The following is a 17,763-nucleotide window of genomic DNA, read 5'->3' as shown; positions in this document are numbered from 1 at the left end:
TTCAGACCGGCAAATAAAGCTTGAAGATTCAACAAAGATTAACGCGAATTGGAGTTCGATCGTGTCCTAATAGAACGGAGAATCGTGTGAAGACGTGGGCTCAAAGCTTCAATCACACTTTTCGTGTCTTTAATGGGATTCCGAAAAAATTTTCAATCAAATATGACGTTCAGCGGGGGGGCGTGGGCGTGTAATGACATTCAAAAAATAAATTGCTCTGGTCGCCGGTGATCAAGAAAATCACGATATTTTTGTGAGGTGCTCGAAATGTGATGCAAATACGAACGATACGGAGGTTGTGTTTTTTTTACTGTTCGGATAATGGTTAATCGGTTCATGGAAAAATTGCATTTCTTCCTCCAGGCACGGCAGATTTTTCTTGGTCTTTGCTTACCCGCCTCCTGCGATCGCGTCTCCTTGACGTCTATGCTAAGGACGACTGCCGACAGAATAGAGAGAGAAGGAAATTCCACGCACCGTTCTTCAGGACTGAAAATTCACATAGCCAAAGTCAAGCCTGTTCCAGGAAGCGACTACTCTCCCTGGTTTGATCCGAAGGTTCACGTTCTCTTGTAAGTAGAAGAAGACCCGGAAAAGTTGAAAGAAAAAAGGAATTCTAAGCAAAAGTAACGATGAAAAGCCACAAGGTTGCGTGTCTGTGCCGCGAATGAAACGAAAAAAACGGAAAAGCTTGTTCTTTCTCTGCACGAAATATATGGCACACCTTCTCACGCTCTGAACATTATAAAATACACCAATACGCTAATTATAGTACGTCGAACGATTTTTACAAAATGTCGGATCATATCCAAGGCAACGGGCATCTGTGAATCTCATCGTATTTTTTTCTAATTATACCGTCTCGTTTGATAGAATGCACTCAATTTTTCATCTTGCGAATGACGTACCTTGAAAGTACTTCTGTATTTTTTCAGTCTTCCTGGTGGGTCGTTTTAATGATTCACAGATTTTTGGAACTTCGAACACATCGGCATTTTTGATTACCCTGAAATTAAACCTCGAAAGTTCTTATTTTTGGCCATATTTTAAGAGAAAAAAGTAAAACCATAACAACGTTGGAAGATGAATAAAAATATGCTGATCATTTTGAAATTCCAAGTGATGAAAAAATGAAAAAAAAAAAAGAAATATAGAAAAAAGGAACAGAAGTGCTTTTCAGGACGCGGTAAAACATAAAAATAATTACGACAGAAGTGGCGAGGGAAAACCATCGCCGTTCGACTCGGCGTGGAATTCTTCATATTTATTTTTTATGCGCTCTGTTTATATCCACCCTGCCTATACCCTACGGAGCACGAATGAGGCTGTACCTGAAATTGAAAGCGATAAATTGAAATGCTTAGGAATTTAGTTTACCCTGCAGAGGTCAAATCGCACCTAGGGCGTGAATTTCAAGAAAATATCACGTATTTTCCGAATTGGATTTTTTTTTTCCATCAACGAACCAAACCGGTTATTCTGCTACTCAAAAAACAACCGGATCCTCACAATCGGTCAGATTGAAATTTCGCAACAAAAATAAAAATCAATTTATGAAGGTCATAAAAATCAAACGGAGGTTAGATGACAGACGTTGAGTATCGTGTGGTAAGATAAAGGTGTTAATCTTCAGCTGCCGCGAAACTTGGCCATATTTCCGGAAAATTCCAACTCTCGCTGCTAACTCTGACACATCCTCTGCAGTGCGCCAACTAGTTATAACTGTTTTCAACGGTTCAAGAACATGCACGGGATATGCTCGATGACCCCGTTTTAGTTTGAATTAAATTGAAAATGCAGCTTAAGGCACGAGACTGCACCGGAATAATATCTCCCCGTTGCTCCAAATTTTTACGATTATCGGAGCAATAATTAGTTTCATTGTTTGAGTAAATTTCTATGGGATATTATTTGAGATAAACGCCTCATCATATGCTCGTAATCACATCCAGGCCTACGCTCGTAATCGCCTTCGATGTCCCAGTAATTGACGCGAGGAAAAACCGATCGATAAATACCGTCTGAAAAAGGAGTGGAGAATTTCCGTCGCCGTGAACTCGGATCGTGCAATTAACATAAGCTTGAACAGGATTGAGCGTAGGATGCGTTCGCGCGTGTAACGTGCTAGACTTTCAACTTTCTTTCCCTGAATTTGCAAGTTCTCTTACGCAAGGTGCCGTAGTCGTTGTGTACACTGCACGTGTTGCGTTGTCTCGTTTGCGAGGCGGCATAATTTGTCCTTATAATAAATGCACGGCGGCATGAAATTCCTAGCTGTTTCGTGCCGTAGAAATAAAAACGATAAATTTCGAGCCGCAGTCAATTCGAGTAAACATCTTCATTCAACTTTTGGTATTATCCAGATGTCAGCATGCTTGAATATTTCTTGTGTCTTGTTTTCACATACTGAAGAATACGCAATCATTTGAGATTTGATTCATTATTTTGAGCGGAATCTGGATCTCGCTTCCAAGAATGGCATTAACCGACAAGAGCTGCGGATGTGTGGAATTATTATTTGAAGCTTTTCTTGGAGTAAGTAAATACAAAGCCGAGCCACTTGGATGATTAGGCTGCTAATGTAGATACGCGGAACGTGAATTTGATAGCGTTCTATTTTTGGTGCAAAACATTTTTAATCATCTTCACCGTTGTCAGAGAGCCATTCAATTAGATTTGTGGGATGGTATACCAAAAAGTTATGTGTACTTGTACGCACATAGGTTGGCCTTTTCGTATAGGGTTCCGGGTATTTCACAATTCCAGGTGGGCAATTTCAGCTGCCTCAGAATTAATAATTAATCCTGAGATGTTCGAAATTATGGAGGAGAACAATAACGTCGGGCCAATCGCAGCTGGGATATTCTGCACTACAAATTCCTTACCGAGGGAATTCAAACCTCAAACATTTGATGTGTAGCCCGCATAGATATCTGGCACATCTATGTATATAAAGCATTCAAGCTGAAATTTTTTCGAATGTTATACGTATATAACAGCGCTTCTCAAAACAACCCCAGTTGTTGATTCGATGTTTTTATAATTTTTTTTTTTTTTTTAACTCCAGCTTTTTGCGTTGCTTTTAGATTTTTCAAATGCTGTGACCGTTCAATGGTTAACGATCTATCTACAGAAACGATCGAATTGTCGCCGATTCTTCGCTTTTCGGATCAAAAAAATTGAAATCCTCAAATTTCACATTCCGAGTATTTTGAAATTAATTTCGCGATGGCAGTCCCTGTAGCATACGGAGGAGATTTCATTTGCCTGAAAAAATAAAAGATATGAAATATAACGAATTGATATGGCTATGCCATGCAATGGTCTGGTTAAATCGACATAGGATACCCTGTACAATGGAGAATATAATTCGCGGAGCAGCAGCTGCTGTTTCGGTTTTCACAGGGTGTTCCATTTCAATCGATGCATTTTGCTCCGTCGAAATAACGAGGTCGTGTGAAAAGATGTTTTTTTTTTTTGTACAGAGTTTCTCTCATTCAATATGAAGCGAATAGCTCGACGTTGTTGGTCAGGTAACCTTTTGCCACGGTTAAAATTTGACAAACGAATGAAAAATCTCTTCTAGCAATCAATACTTAGAAAACTTTTAGCAACAAATCTAACAGTTCAACGTGATCGTTTCAAAAATTACGTACAGCCCTTATTTTCTCACCTACGTTGACTTGGGATAAAAAAATTCAATCGTCCGATTACGAAGCGGAAAACGGTTAGTTCAGGTGAAAAACTACCGTCACGTTAAGTCCTCTTTCTCCCCAATTTCCAAGATACATTTTTTGGCACGATTCCATTCTATAGAGTTATAAAAATGCATGAATTGAAATGCGATACCCTGTACGGTAATGGATTTCCAGAAGATACAAATCATATTTCCACTATGTACATACGGTGCAGACTTAAAAGTTTGTTGCGGCGGAGCGCAGTGACGTTGCCGAATATAAACTCGGCTGCATGATCGCGTCTTAAATTCGGATTACGTAAGAGACGTTAGCTAGGAAAGTTTTATCGAACGACAATACGAGCTGACAACGGCAGAATGCGATTGTGCTTTATATCCGTGTACCGTGATTGATGGAGATATTCCGATTCTCCCGTTCCATACGATTCGAAATTTCGCACAATAGCGAATAATATTTGTAAAACACACCTGTGCAGAGTCCACCGTACACTAGCGTCGCCCATGAACAACTTCGGTATCTACACTAGAGGAGCTTTACCGTGAAAATTAAATTTATTTTCAAAGCATATTCAAAGTTAGAGTAAATTAAACCCGGAGCGTATATAATAGTTTGAAACTTTGGACACACACCGCGTAGTTCCCGCACACGCCCCGCCCGTTGTAAAGAAGAAACAAATTTTCTCGTTTTTCTATCGCGACTCGAAAAATAAATAACCGAATGAACGAAAAAAAATTCACCCATCAGAAATACGACGTAGGTATCCTACAATCGCGACGGTTGTTTCATGTATAAAAATAGGGTTCGAATTTTCAAGAAATTAACAACGCGGGATCAACAGTTCAAAAGGTTCAACACTCGCGCACTCCCGCTACATCGACGAGTCAAAGGGGTGGTGTACCCCGATGGTGATTATTTTGTGCCTGTTTCCGACCTCCCACCTCGCCCCCTTTTATTGTGTGTGTGTCGTTTTATTTTCTTGCTACCCTCGGTAACGCGAATGACGCGATTATTTCATGAAGCGTTTTTGCATGCTCAGTGTAGCTCATTGTGGGTAGGATTTCTGAGGCATGAAAGCGGAATCCTTATGCTTGTTTGCTGAAAAATGTGAGCTTATCTTGTTAAAATTCTGTTTCAAGCGCACATGGTACATCACATACATTAGCTGTATATTCATATGTCTCAAGCGCGTATCATCTTTTGTGTGTAATATTTTTCACATGCGAAGGTTCCGTTCGAATCAAATTCTCTTAGATGTAATAAAAGAGGCGATCCAATTTTCAAATCACGGAATCTGTGACCTTTTCCTCGATCTATCTGCGATCGATTTATGTAACTTTTTTTTTTCATACGATATGCGATAATAATGAAGGTAAAATGGTCGACAAGGTTCAAGGTAATCTACAATCTATGCTCCAGATTCAACGTAGCATACGAGCAACAAAACTCCAACTTCTGAAGCCACGTATATGCATCTATTTCACCTTCTAAATCTACATACAAACGTGCAAGCTTTGCACGCAGAGACGTTTTTTACTTCTATGTTTGCGGCGAATGAAGAACGTCACATCGTGTACGAGACGTTTTTACGGGTGACTGTTACGTTTACCGCAGTTTCCATCGTTTTTTGATCGAAAGATTTATTCATGGGTAATTCCTTCGAAATTCAATGGAGATTTGGCTCCCGTGAGTATCTAGGATTTCTTTTACCGCAGATTACCGCGGGCACAGAGAAAAAATCAGATTGAGACATTTTTAAATCGGATACCTATTACGATTATCGCCTTGCGATGGAAATAGATCGTTGCGAAAATTGTTTTTCAGCTCTGTCCCGAGGCAATTATTATAATATCAATTTCAACACCGCTTGCAGAAAATTTAATCGACTAGCGAACGTACCGATGATTAAAAATCCATAAATCACACCGGTCTATATATCACGAGCCTCTTCTCAGGGTAAATGAAATTTATCCCCACAGTCGAGAGTCCCATGTCGACTTCATCAACGTGCAGTGCAGGTAGACTAACCAAAAAAATAATCCCCCAGGAAAACTCTGGACATAGCTTTTCGAAAATAGTGATCAAAATTTTCAAGCATCGCCTAGTTTGACTCGAAACTTGGAAATTTTTTCAAGATTCCCGCAAATGATTTCAGATTTCAAGAACTGGTCCGTTATCATGGCGTTAAAAAGTTTGAAACCTGCGCCATAATCTCCAAAGTATTTGTAGAACTAGAAACAAAAAAAAAAAAAGATGAATATAGCGATGCGTTACCGTTACGTTAATTTTTTTTAGACTCAAAACGATGTTAGGGTAAATCGTCGGGTGAGTCGAAATGGAATTTCCCATGTGTATATCTTGCGGTTCACCGCAGCCCCAATTGCGCAGCAATGACACAAGTGCAGGTGATCCCGTGAATTGACCCACCTTAATTATTATAATCGAGAATGTAAATTGTGCAAAACTAAACGGAGATCGGTGGTAAGACACTTTGATGACATAACATATAACTTTGACTCATAATACTTACTGCATACACCTATCTTATGTAAACTGATAATAGAAAGCTCATTCATTGCAACGTTGCAACACTCTTGTGAAAGTTCTGTCGTCCTTAAACGCATTTCATGTGAACGTTTGGGTCCGTTTCGATTCAATTTGCAATCCGATCGAAAGTTGTATCCATAGTATTCATATTACGAGGGTTTGATATATCTCTATGTACAAAGTACGGGTATGTATACGATGAATTGGAATCGTTACGTCCAGTGAAATTTCATATCAAGTTACGAGGATATTCAGCGAAACACTCATGCAGTGTGGAAAATTCTGGAAAATTCGGATTGAAAATGAAACTTTATCGAATAAAAACGTTGCAGCACGTTTCGTGCAAAAAGCAACTTGATTTTCTGATTGAATCGCGTTTTCGATTAACAACTTAAAATTAGTTATGCCTTCCTAATTACTTTCGTTTTGCAGGCTCATTAAACGTCGTGATGTTGTAATTCATGATGCCTTCTATATCCGACTTGTCATACATTTTAATTTGCACTTAAACGAGCTGTCCAGCGTTACTACCGTGAAGCTTGTGGAAGGTTAATGTGCTAAACTTGTGCCGAGAGATGCGCTGTGGAAAATATCCGACTATCTCAAAAAACATGAATGCTCAATACCGCCCGAAAAAGAACTGAGAAATCCTCATAGGACTTCGTGTTTTTTTCAAATCCCCACGACCATTTCGTCTGACCTAAAAACCAGGGTGCAGTGTTCCAGAATATGCTCGCAAAGAATATTCGGTAATTTTCGAAATCATGATCGCTGTATTGTCAAAAAGCAAAAAACGTCCAGACAATCCCTGAAAATGATTTTTGCTTTCACTGATTCGTTCTTCGAGATCGATTTTTCTCGGATTTCCTCCGTTCGAGTCTAGAGTGCTCTTCGAGCCGGTAGAGGGTAAAATTTTCTTTACGGTCGGGGCGATATCGCGATAAAAGATCGTGAAATATTCTCGGACCGTCGTTGACAAAAATGCGAAGGAGGTGTGTCAGGGGCGAAGGCCGCGTGATTCGACGATTGAACCTTAAGCCCTGGAGTACCATAATTAACGGAGTGGAGAGAGAGAGAGAGCCCTGTGTTTCGCCGAGCGCCGTCCCGCAATGTTATGGGAACCCGTCTGACGCCTACTTTCTCCCCCTCTAATAAACCTCGGAACCCCTGCAGCAGGTTGAATTGTAAGCCACATTTTTTACGGCGCTTTAATAACGAAATGATTCAGAGAACAGCGTCTCGTAGCTGCGGAAGCTGAGAATGTAAGACCACCGGAATGGTGCACAGCGCAGCCGCTCGATCGTAAACTTACACCGTGGACGTGGGGGACCCAGAAAATTTTACTTTGCCTCAGAAAATAGTAACAAAGTTACGTGCTGGGCGTGACATCTGATGTTAATATACGTACGATGTAATTTCTCTGTTATTTGAAATGTTATTATTACACGTACATATCAAAATATGTGTGTAAGTTAAATCAAAATGCCTTCGATTTTGTCACTAGAAGCACAACAAAAATATCTCTTACTCGAAAACTTCCAATTGGGTTGCATCGAATCTAATTCTGTAAATTTGTGTCATTGTATATTCTTCGTTCGTGCCGCATAACAACTCTGAAAGAATAATTAATCTTTGTACAACGAATACAACTCGCCGGCTAGAATCAGTTTCTCGTGAAACCGAAAGAAGCATGTTCTTTCAATTCGTTAATTGATTATCATTAAGAGCGGATAATACGTGATGCTATAAAATTGCTTTCATGAAGCTACCGTAAAAATCACCCTTATCGCGGGCCATTTAACCGTAATCATCGTAAATAACGAAGGGGTAAATATGGGCCACTGCACATAAAAGGGGTACCTTCTATCGGGCAATGAGGTTGATTGGATCGTCGAGTTGATTTCTCGTCGTGGCGTTGATCTATATTTGGGCGTATTTCAATCGAATTCAATTAACACGAGAGCGCGTGCATTAATTCTCGCGACAAAAGCGGGTGGCATTTGATCCAATTTTTTCGTTTCTTCTTTCCCTCGGTAACGTGGTATCTCCGACTCGATGCTTATACCCAGACATTTATCTACCTAATATGTGCAGCAGACTACAACCTGATTCGGCGATAAATTTCGAGTCTAAACTGCAAATTTTAACAAAAACAACAAGAAGTTTAGGTGCAGGTTCAACGTCGAACGAATGCTTTATTATCCCTCTAGTTCACAATACTGGAGAAAATTGAACCCGATTCGTTGAGGCGTTCGCCATTCAAAGTTTACCATTTTCACTCGATTTCTTTTCACCCTGTACATGGATAACGCATGCGATGGATCATTAATTTTCAGAGGCGTCGCCGGAGTGATATTAGTTCTGATGATAGTCGCCACGTTGTACGAGTACAACGAAAGAAGAGTAGCGGAAAAAGATCGGCAGTCAAGAGACGTAGAAAGTTCAAGCAGTGGCAACAACAATGAAAGGAAGAGCACGTATCCGGATAAAAATTTTCAAGACGAACGCCGGATATCCATAATTCAAGATAACAGCAAGGAATTGATTGAAAAAAATGAGCAGCTACGCGAGGACAAAGATACGAAATCGAAGACGAACGGGGAAAAGGGTATGCCTATAAATAATACGTATTCGTACTACATCATTTTTCATTCATCTGGCAACGAAAATCATGGACTCTACTGCTAACGGCGAAAAGATTGCCGCAGCTGGGCGAGGAGCGGCGCGGGGGCGGGTTTCGTAACGTGGTTTTCTCTCGCCGGGCGAGGGCTTCGTTTGCCACATACATGATCTAGGCGTTTTTCTGAAGCGGTTCCGGCGCGGCCCTACAGATAAGCAATAATAATGTTCGTCCTGGGCGTCAGCATATCTCACCGCGTTCAATCTTCACTTAAAGTCGGATAGATTACGAGAGCGTTTGTCTCGTGGGTAAATAAAGGGAATATACGCGTGTGTTGTGGACGTAAGGTACACACTGGAATTCTCGTATCTTAATTAAATCTTGGGTGAATATCAGCGAATTCAAATTTTCAATGTGATCCGACGTGACGGCGTAACGAGTGATTCGTAAGCCGGTGAATTGAAGGGCGTCAGTACAGCCGAAGAGCAAACGTCGTACGTACATGAATAATTATCCGACATGTTTTTCCAGGTCCGTAGCGCGCATAAAGCAGATCGTGAGATTAACGAAATTCCATACGTGGTCTAGACGCCTCGTCGACGGTACCTTAGCCATACGCTGCCTAATTTGCTTACCGCTATTAGAATTTCAACTTCCAAACTACCTTCGATACAACTGCTGGTATATTCATTATCGGGTTTTTACTTTTGCACGATCACTCGACCGCGAGTGCAGGGAGGCGAGACAAACCACCCCGTGTAATTTATTCCGAATCGGCTCACTTTCATACAGCATGTTTCTGATCACTAGTGTTAGGATCTTCGGCAGTTGCCAGAGCTTACGATCGCAAATAGCGAATCCCAAGAAACCTGAATTTAACCTGACACGCTTCAAAGTCTGGCTGACCTTTCCCGTCATGATTGTATTATTATATACAATTATTTGTTTTTGTTACAGGATTCTGGGTCAAATTTTTATTGGCGTTTGACCCGATCAAAAATGGAAGCAAAATAATAAGCACAGAACCGGCGGCCCAAAATAGTTTAACTTGCCTTCACGGACTGAGGGTGTTTTCGTTGGGTTGGGTCATTCTGGTTCACACCTACTTACAGATGTTTCGAATCGCCGGTGAGTGGTACGCGTAATGTTAGTGAGGCTGGGTCACCCCGAGGTCGGAAGGCCAATATTCTATGACCTTGAAACTGAGTTCTTGAGCAGACAAACCTCTCGCTACAATACGGAGGAAGAAATATTGGTATACGTATTCAGCGTGTCTGGAAAAGACTAGCATCGTTCTCGGGCTAAAAAATTAAAAACTTCAAATAGCTATACGATAGATAATATATCTATGGCTATACACCAATAATTTTTCGCACCACTTTTCGCACGCTTCAACATCAAGACTCTTTTCCTACTTTCTCGGTCCTTTTTTTTTCTGTATTTTCTTTTTCGGTTTCATTCTTTGTCCTTGTTATTTTTTCTGATTTCACGTTAAAAGATGGACTCTGCGGCAAGACCGAGACGCTTCGTCACTTTCGCATGGAACAGCAATTATGAGATTGTTGTCATTTTAATTCTGCAATTTCTCATGTCGTAGATAACAAAACTTTGAGGACCGTAACGGAACGAAACTTCACTTTCCAAACCATAAGCAACGCTACCTTCTCGGTTGACACGTTTTTCTTCATTAGGTAAGTAAAAATATATTCCGAAAGATTATCCGAATCGCAGTGAAACGTTTAACAAACTCGTTCGAAAAACTAAACGGTTGAATTTCCACGCACGTAATTTTTCGCTTCAACTGTTTCACAGTGGTCTCCTAGTGACTGTACTCTACTATCGATCCCTCGGAGGAGTGAGAACTGACAAGAATAATTTCCTCAAATCCAGTGCGCTCAAGTTTTTCGTCATGATTCTTTACCGGTTCATCAGGTACGTGGATAAAAAGGTGAAGGATAAAACGGATCAACTAGTTTGTAACTCATGAAAATCCTACAGATTGACGCCTGCCTACTTGTTTGCATTGGGAATGAACGAAGTTGCTATGCGACAAGCGCAAGCTCGAACGGTTTTTTTCCCCATAGCTATGGACCATCTTACCTGCGATAAATATTGGTGGAGAAACGCTCTTTATCTGAACTCTCTCTACTCCCGTACGGAAATGGTGAGTTGACAAAAGAACCGCGAGTCGAATGAATCGTGGAAATCTAGATCAGACCATTCAGCGCTAGAAACTGAACCGATGGTACGCCAGAACGACACGGCGGATTATCCATGGAAATCAACCGCAGACGAAGTTTTACCCTTCACGGCGGTAATTAGTGCAGTTTTCTTCGTCGAGAAGCGAAATTAGTCATTGGCAAACGATCTGTGAAAACTTCTTTATCCGGTAGTTTGTCAGTTTTCTTTGCTTTCCATTCACGTTCACGTTCTCAGCTGTCCTAGTCTCGAAACCAAGGCGTTCGAAATGATCCGTGCAAACTCTTCCCTTCGTACGAATAGCGATAATTCATAAAGCTTGATCAGTTTTTAGTAATGGGGGTCAATTATCCGGCGCAGAAATCAGAATCAAGTAAAATTTACCGCTGCAGTTAACAGTTTGGTCATAAATATCGATTACCCTATCGGAAGTTTATTATTTATATCGGCGGTATACGGGGAACGATGACATATCGGTATCGGCGACTAAGCGATGACCAGCTGTATAGATAATCGAGTGTCGTCGATCGTCGGATTGTTTGAACGTACAATAAATTTTCTAGTGCATGCTCTGGAGTTGGTACATGGCGAATGATACCCAGTTTTACGTATTGGGTATATTTCTGCTCCTTCTTTCGGTAAAGTATTTCAAATTCGTAACGGTTTCCGTCATTCTCCTGATCGTCTCATCCTGGTTCACCACTTTCTTCATCGCCTATCAAAACGACTACGTGGCCAGGCAAGTTAATCTCACGAGAAATGATTTCACGACAATTTGAATAACTCCTTTGCCTAATTTTATTCGATTCCCCCTGATCAGAATTCAGGAACCGTTCGCCCTCTTTGACGAGCTCTACGACAAGCCCTGGCTCAGGGCGGGGCCCTATTTGATCGGTACTATTACCGGCTACATTTTGTTCAAGACAAACTGCAAGTTGCGCACGCCCTTGGTGAGTAAAAACTTTCTTCCTCATATTCGCTGCCTCAATCCTTCGAACAGGATCAACGCAATTCTCAACCAATACTCAACTCACCGTTATCGGTGGATTTTATTGTCCGTGAACAGTACGCTAAACTCGTTGGATGGCTGATGTCCACCTCTACCATGTTTTCCGTTGTCTACGGTCTCTATCCAGGCAGTATTAGCGTGACGTTGAGTTCAGTGTACGCTTCCTTGGGTCATTCCGCGTGGGCGTTGGCGGTGGCATTTGTCGTCATACAGTGCTGTACCGGATCCGCGCCTCTTCTCGACGGGTTGCTTTCCGTCAGACTCATGTATCCCATGTCCAGACTCACCTATTGCGCTTACCTCGTTCACCCCATCATCATGTTGGTCACCACAACGCAGATGGATGGACCGTTGCATTTACACAACGGCATAGTGGTGGGTTGAAAATACTTGTTCTATTTTTCGCATTGTGTATTTTAGGGTTCAGAACTATTTTCCCCATTGAGATGATTTCATCGGCAACTTTTTGCAACCCTTACGTGCCCGATTCCACGTCCTTCGTTAACGAGATTTTCATTCCATGTCATTCCCAACGACCACATTTTGCTATTAGCCCAAGGTCATTAGATGGTTGTCACGAACGTATATTACGTCCTTGCTACAAAAAAAAACAAAACTGAAACCAGCAGATGCCGTAAGAAGCATCCTCCTGGTTACTATATACCTATTTACATTAATTAGGGTCGCCCTTATTTGGGCGTCGGAGAGATTATTCACTCCGTCACCCCCGAACTTGTTCGAAATAATTTTGACGAAATGCAAAGAACCTACATAGCGCGTTGAGCTTTTGTGTTTTTCGATTTGGAAAATGTTCCGGAGAGTGAGCTTTCTCTCATTCCATTTGCGATTCAAGATTCGAATTGTGTGGAACAGGTTCAGGGAGCGACGGATAAATTCTTCCTACCTCTAAACGGGGGCGGTTCTAATGCTTTTTTTTTGTTTTTTCAGTTGATTGTGTATTTCGGAAACCTCGTAGCATCCTATCTCTTATCATTCTGCATCTCTTTAGCCCTGGAGGCTCCAGTTGTTAATCTACTGAAAATAGCATTTATGTCCAAAAAACGTAGCAGATAAGTATCATCAGCGGAGGATGATTAATCGTTAAGTAATTAGTAGAAAAAAAAAAGGAGAAGATATCCACCATTAAGTTTGTTGAAGTTTATTGCAGTATATCTGCATTGTATTTGGATAGAAATATATGAAATCGAATTTATAATTGATCTTCAAATAAGAACTTGCATTGTACCAATCTACAATCTAAATATTGAACGTGCCCTGATAGAAAAAGAAGGACGGATTTACAGGAAGAGATGTCTATTACGTGGACAATAAGTAAAACTAATGAAAAATAAAAATAGCTTGCAACTATCTGCATTGGAAGAAACGTAATAGATAAAACCGTCGGTTTCAATGTGGAACTTATAAACTTGTTGCGATAATTTATACTACGTTCGTATTGCGACGTTCTTTTTCCCCTTCGTTTTCCCCTTATTTCGTAAGACTTTTGACGGGTTCTCAGTCAATTCGCACGTTATTACTTTTCTCTTTTGCATCGCAAGTGGTAAGAGATGCCACTTGGTAGAAAAGCGAAAGAAAGAACCAATTTCGTGGAACTTGATTCGCCCGAGACTCAACGATTGAAAATCGCTCGAAAAAACTTGGAGCTTCTCACATTCCACGGAATAATCTTATACCTCCTTTGATACACGATAAAAATAATTCAGTTCCTCTCCAGAAGAATAACTTTTCGCTTGTCGCTCCGGTCGACATTTGTCATGCTAAGGTCGGGCGTCCCGGTAAGAGACCCCGTGTTATAATAATTTTAGTTATCATCAAAGATTATGATTCACGCACGTCGTGGTGCCGTGATATTCTTTCTCTTCGATAAAAATTTCACCTGCCTTAGAGCTTTTACGTGTCGCAGGAGCCGAGCAGAGGAAACTGCAAAATGAGAAGAAAAAAAAAAATATCGTTAGGGTTGCCGTTGCTGAAAGTATTCTCGGTGCCTTGCTGGCATTTGAATTGCCGTTGATGTGGGTTTTCAGAATAAGGTTAAATATATATATAGCCTCATCTCTATAGTGACCTAGTCATACGAGATAAGTTATGCCCACATTTGTGTCTCGTGCGTCGTTGCCTCGCAACGCATATATCTCAAGTGAGTCTGGTTCTATATATGATTCATGCGTTAGCCCCTTCGACTACATAGTCTGATGCTAATACCCATGCGTTTGAATTTATGCCGTCATTTTTTACGGATACATTGTTCTCCCTTCTGCTTGGTCAATCTTTCCCCGCCTGAATACCAGTCAGTATTGAAATTACCGATATTTCGGCAGATAATTGAATCCCCGATCCCGATTTTAATCCTCCCTTGAAAATTCGGCTCGGCCGAATTCCAATGATAACCGCGCATATGCCGGTGGGCGAAACTTTCGCGCAGGGCATTCATCCGCGGTGATAAATTAACGGATATCAGCTGAACATGAAAATTAACATCCTGCGTCAGCGCGGGTGGTTATAATTTTGAATCAATTCAACGAAATTGCAAATGATATTTGATGCTTCGATAGTTCTAGGGCGTTACGCTCGAACTCAGTGTTCATTAATATCGCACTTGATACGATCTAATTTTATCCATCAACATCGCTATACGCCTCAAAGTAAATAGAAACCGTGTGAAGCTGATTGCGGAGTCTACGTGGGCTGCCGCTATTCCTGCTAAAACTCCTTCTGTATACATATATGTGAATAAATATTGACGATTTAGCGCAGAGTGAATACGTCAGCTTTTATGCGAATTTTTGAAACGATCATCGGTAGCCGCGGTTGCCACGAATTTTTTTTCGATGATTCAAAATCAAGGGTGCTTTATATGCTCCCGTGTTCAGCTACTGACGATCCTTAATTTGCAGGAAATGTAGAACCTGGTCACATGGCCCAGGATTCACTAGACATTCATATCGAACGTCGACACCACGAAGGATCAACTGGATTTCGTAAGGTGGAGCGACGAAGTCAGTTTTTTGGATCCGTGATTGATTAAGCATTCCAGCTTAATTCGACGAAATCCATCGCGATCGGTGGTACCGTAAGTTTTGTATGATCGGTCGTCTGGCCTTTCGCGGAAACAGGCTATCGAATTTTTCCCCAATCACGAGGTAAGCCATGATTCCTGATCTGCAAATCCCGCGATCTACAACACGAGTAATTGCATTCGCTATCCGATACTATGGATTGATTACCTTAACTGCAGTCGGTAATCCTTTGTCTCTACCCAATATTGGGTAACCAACTACGGCGCGGCAAAGCCAGAAGCCTCGAGGTTTACTTGCTCCGCACCGGGTCCAAGCAAATCCATATAGCGTGAAAGCGTTGTTCTAATTCGACTCGACTATAGCGAAGCCACTCATGGTGATTGTATCCAGGGCGAAGCTTCGTGAAACCGTAACCCTTATCCAGGGTAAGAACGAACATGTTTTCAATGTGCGATTGTTGATTCGTTTCGATTTTTTTCATAATTGCATTGTTCACTTTTGGGGGAAAGGCTTTCATGGGAGCTCAGCGGCCTGCAACGTTGAGACCGTAGAGCTTACGTTTTTTTGATTCTCAGCGCTCGATATATGCGAGGTTCCGCAAGGCAACGTTACCGCTGAACATCAAAGTTATAGTCGAATTTTCAGGGTCTGAAATATCACCCTCGACTACACACAACCGACGATGATGAAATATTCAATAGGATGGTCAGCCGAGTGAATACATTCGCATGAGTTACGTATGGGCGTGATACAATATGCAACGTGTTTAATTTCTAAGTTCCAAACTTCTGACGTTTTCATTTGAAACTTTAGTGCAGGTCGGAACGAAACCACCCGACGATCGGCGGATCAATTCTTCATATGGATTACCTGAACGGAATTGCCGAGTTGATACTGTCCCGCTATCGCGCAGCAGAATGACCGCTCGTTCGGAATAGTGCAGTTCTATCTCTTGCGGTTACGTATCTGTATCTGCTCCGGGGGTTTGATGTCTCTGCGATGTGATTGACCCAATAATGCTCTCGAGCGGATCATAACCGAGAGACGTTAGCGTTGCATTCCACTTTGAGAATTAACAGAGGTACGAATGTCATTTGATTACCGGTAGAAAGAAGACTGGATGGATTGTTCGATTTGTGGAAACCGAATATTTCGGCGTTTACAAAATTATGAGAAACGAGTCGCTCGCCTAAATATAATTATCCCGTCGAGCCGTGAGTATATCTTGTACAACAAAAATGTAATTAATTCCAAACGTGAATATAATTACTCCGGAGGGTGAAAAATAATTTTTTAATCCAACTTTACTTATTTATTTATTCCGCTCGCTTCGAGCCAAGGTCGTTTTTCATCCGTTGGCGAAGGTTCGCAATTTTTGCTCTTTCAATTGATAACGGTTAAAACCCAGCGGTTTCAATTAGAACGTGTTGATACAAATTGAAAAATTTTTAGTCACGTGAAAATACGTCGTGGGAGTTCCTCATTGATATTTGTCAGAATTTTCGGGTAAAAGAGTTGACGATCAACCGAGTGACGTGTGGGGAATAAATAAATAAATGAATAAAATGAATCAGCAAATAAATAGCTGAATGAAAGTCAAATCGTGACATCGATTTGCTAGAGACTTTCACCGAACACCCTGTAACGCGTGCAAAGTTTTTATGAAAAAAAAAACCTTTTAAGTCAACAGACTTCCAAAGATCCTATGGATTCAAGGGACTCTGAACACAAATAATGCTTTCACGATCTTGATAACGATCGGCGAAGATGTTGCTTCGCGAATTATTCACAAAAAAATAGAAGAAGAACAGGGTTCGTAGGCTCGATCATTTGCGAACAACTTAGCTGCGCTTGGAAACTTTCGGATCGGATTTGAAAAAATGTTATACCACTGGTGAAGAAGTTTCCAAACTGATACACGTATTTGCTCGATTTCGTGGAGTAAAAAAAGCGAAGCTTCCCGGCCAATCCGCTCGTTTCAAAAGTATTTCTTTCCTCGTCGGTGCTTCGAAATATATCTTTTCAGCGGTTCAAGACTCATCTCGTATACAAGATCTGAATGACCCGTTTTGAAAATGTATAAACTCCACTATATTCAGGGTGTAGCTGCGGAGCTGAAAATATACTCGTTGATGTTCACGTTTTTTGCTTTTACCGTTGAAACTCGCGAAGTGAAGGGGGGCCTGGGAGGACGAGGGTGCTGAAGGAGATAAAAGAATTCACGGGAAATTCAACGGCCACCTTCCCCGCTGCAGTCTTTATCGCGTATCGTGTAGCGCCCCGAGGACCGGCGAAAAATCCATTTGAATATTACACCTTGTAATTTGCAAGCTCGCGAAAAGCTCGCGAGGTCCTCGCTCCGTCCTCTACTGTAATGTAATAAGGCCACGTATATCGTTACACGTCGTTTCCGACGCGAGCACCCCTTCGCTTTATGTAAACGCAAAATGTATCGGTCGCATTGTATTCTTAACCTGGCTTAACGTAAGCTACGTTGGTTCACGGAAGTACCGACGAACTTGCAAACGGGTATACACGTATCTATATTTCGAGCCCGATACGCGATAGGGCCAAAAGGGAGGAATAGGCCGAGCAAACGGCGCGTGCGCTTCAAAACCCAGAAGCTTTCGGTTAAAAGTTCAGTCGAGGAAACAA

General features: G+C 41.4%; 1 protein-coding gene across 5 annotated transcripts in view; it reads left to right on the top strand.

The window, feature by feature from the left end:
• Nucleotides 1–13,283, top strand: part of LOC105684752 (nose resistant to fluoxetine protein 6) — a 28,197-nt gene extending 14,914 nt beyond the window's left edge. For 4 of the 5 annotated variants that reach the window (XM_048650580.1, XM_048650581.1, XM_048650578.1 and 1 more), the window contains 10 exons: nt 364–572; nt 8,579–8,850; nt 9,820–9,990; nt 10,460–10,553; nt 10,675–10,794; nt 10,861–11,026; nt 11,625–11,800; nt 11,882–12,011; nt 12,128–12,445; nt 13,019–13,283. In XM_048650580.1, the coding sequence (XP_048506537.1) occupies nt 364–572; nt 8,579–8,850; nt 9,820–9,990; nt 10,460–10,553; nt 10,675–10,794; nt 10,861–11,026; nt 11,625–11,800; nt 11,882–12,011; nt 12,128–12,445; nt 13,019–13,144 (1,782 nt within the window). In that variant the 3' untranslated portion in view covers nt 13,145–13,283. Of the gene's footprint in view, nt 1–363; nt 573–8,578; nt 8,851–9,819; nt 9,991–10,459; nt 10,554–10,674; nt 10,795–10,860; nt 11,027–11,624; nt 11,801–11,881; nt 12,012–12,127; nt 12,446–13,018 lie in introns of those variants that run through there. The other variant, XM_048650579.1, reaches the window with a different exon arrangement.
• The last annotated feature ends 4,480 nt before the right edge of the window (nt 13,284–17,763 follow it).

The sequence above is a fragment of the Athalia rosae genome, chromosome 2, assembly GCF_917208135.1.
Source record: "Athalia rosae chromosome 2, iyAthRosa1.1, whole genome shotgun sequence".
Classification (NCBI taxonomy): domain Eukaryota; kingdom Metazoa; phylum Arthropoda; class Insecta; order Hymenoptera; family Athaliidae; genus Athalia; species Athalia rosae.
Note: the sequence above shows the minus strand (reverse complement) of the source record. Positions and strands in the feature narration are given on the sequence as shown.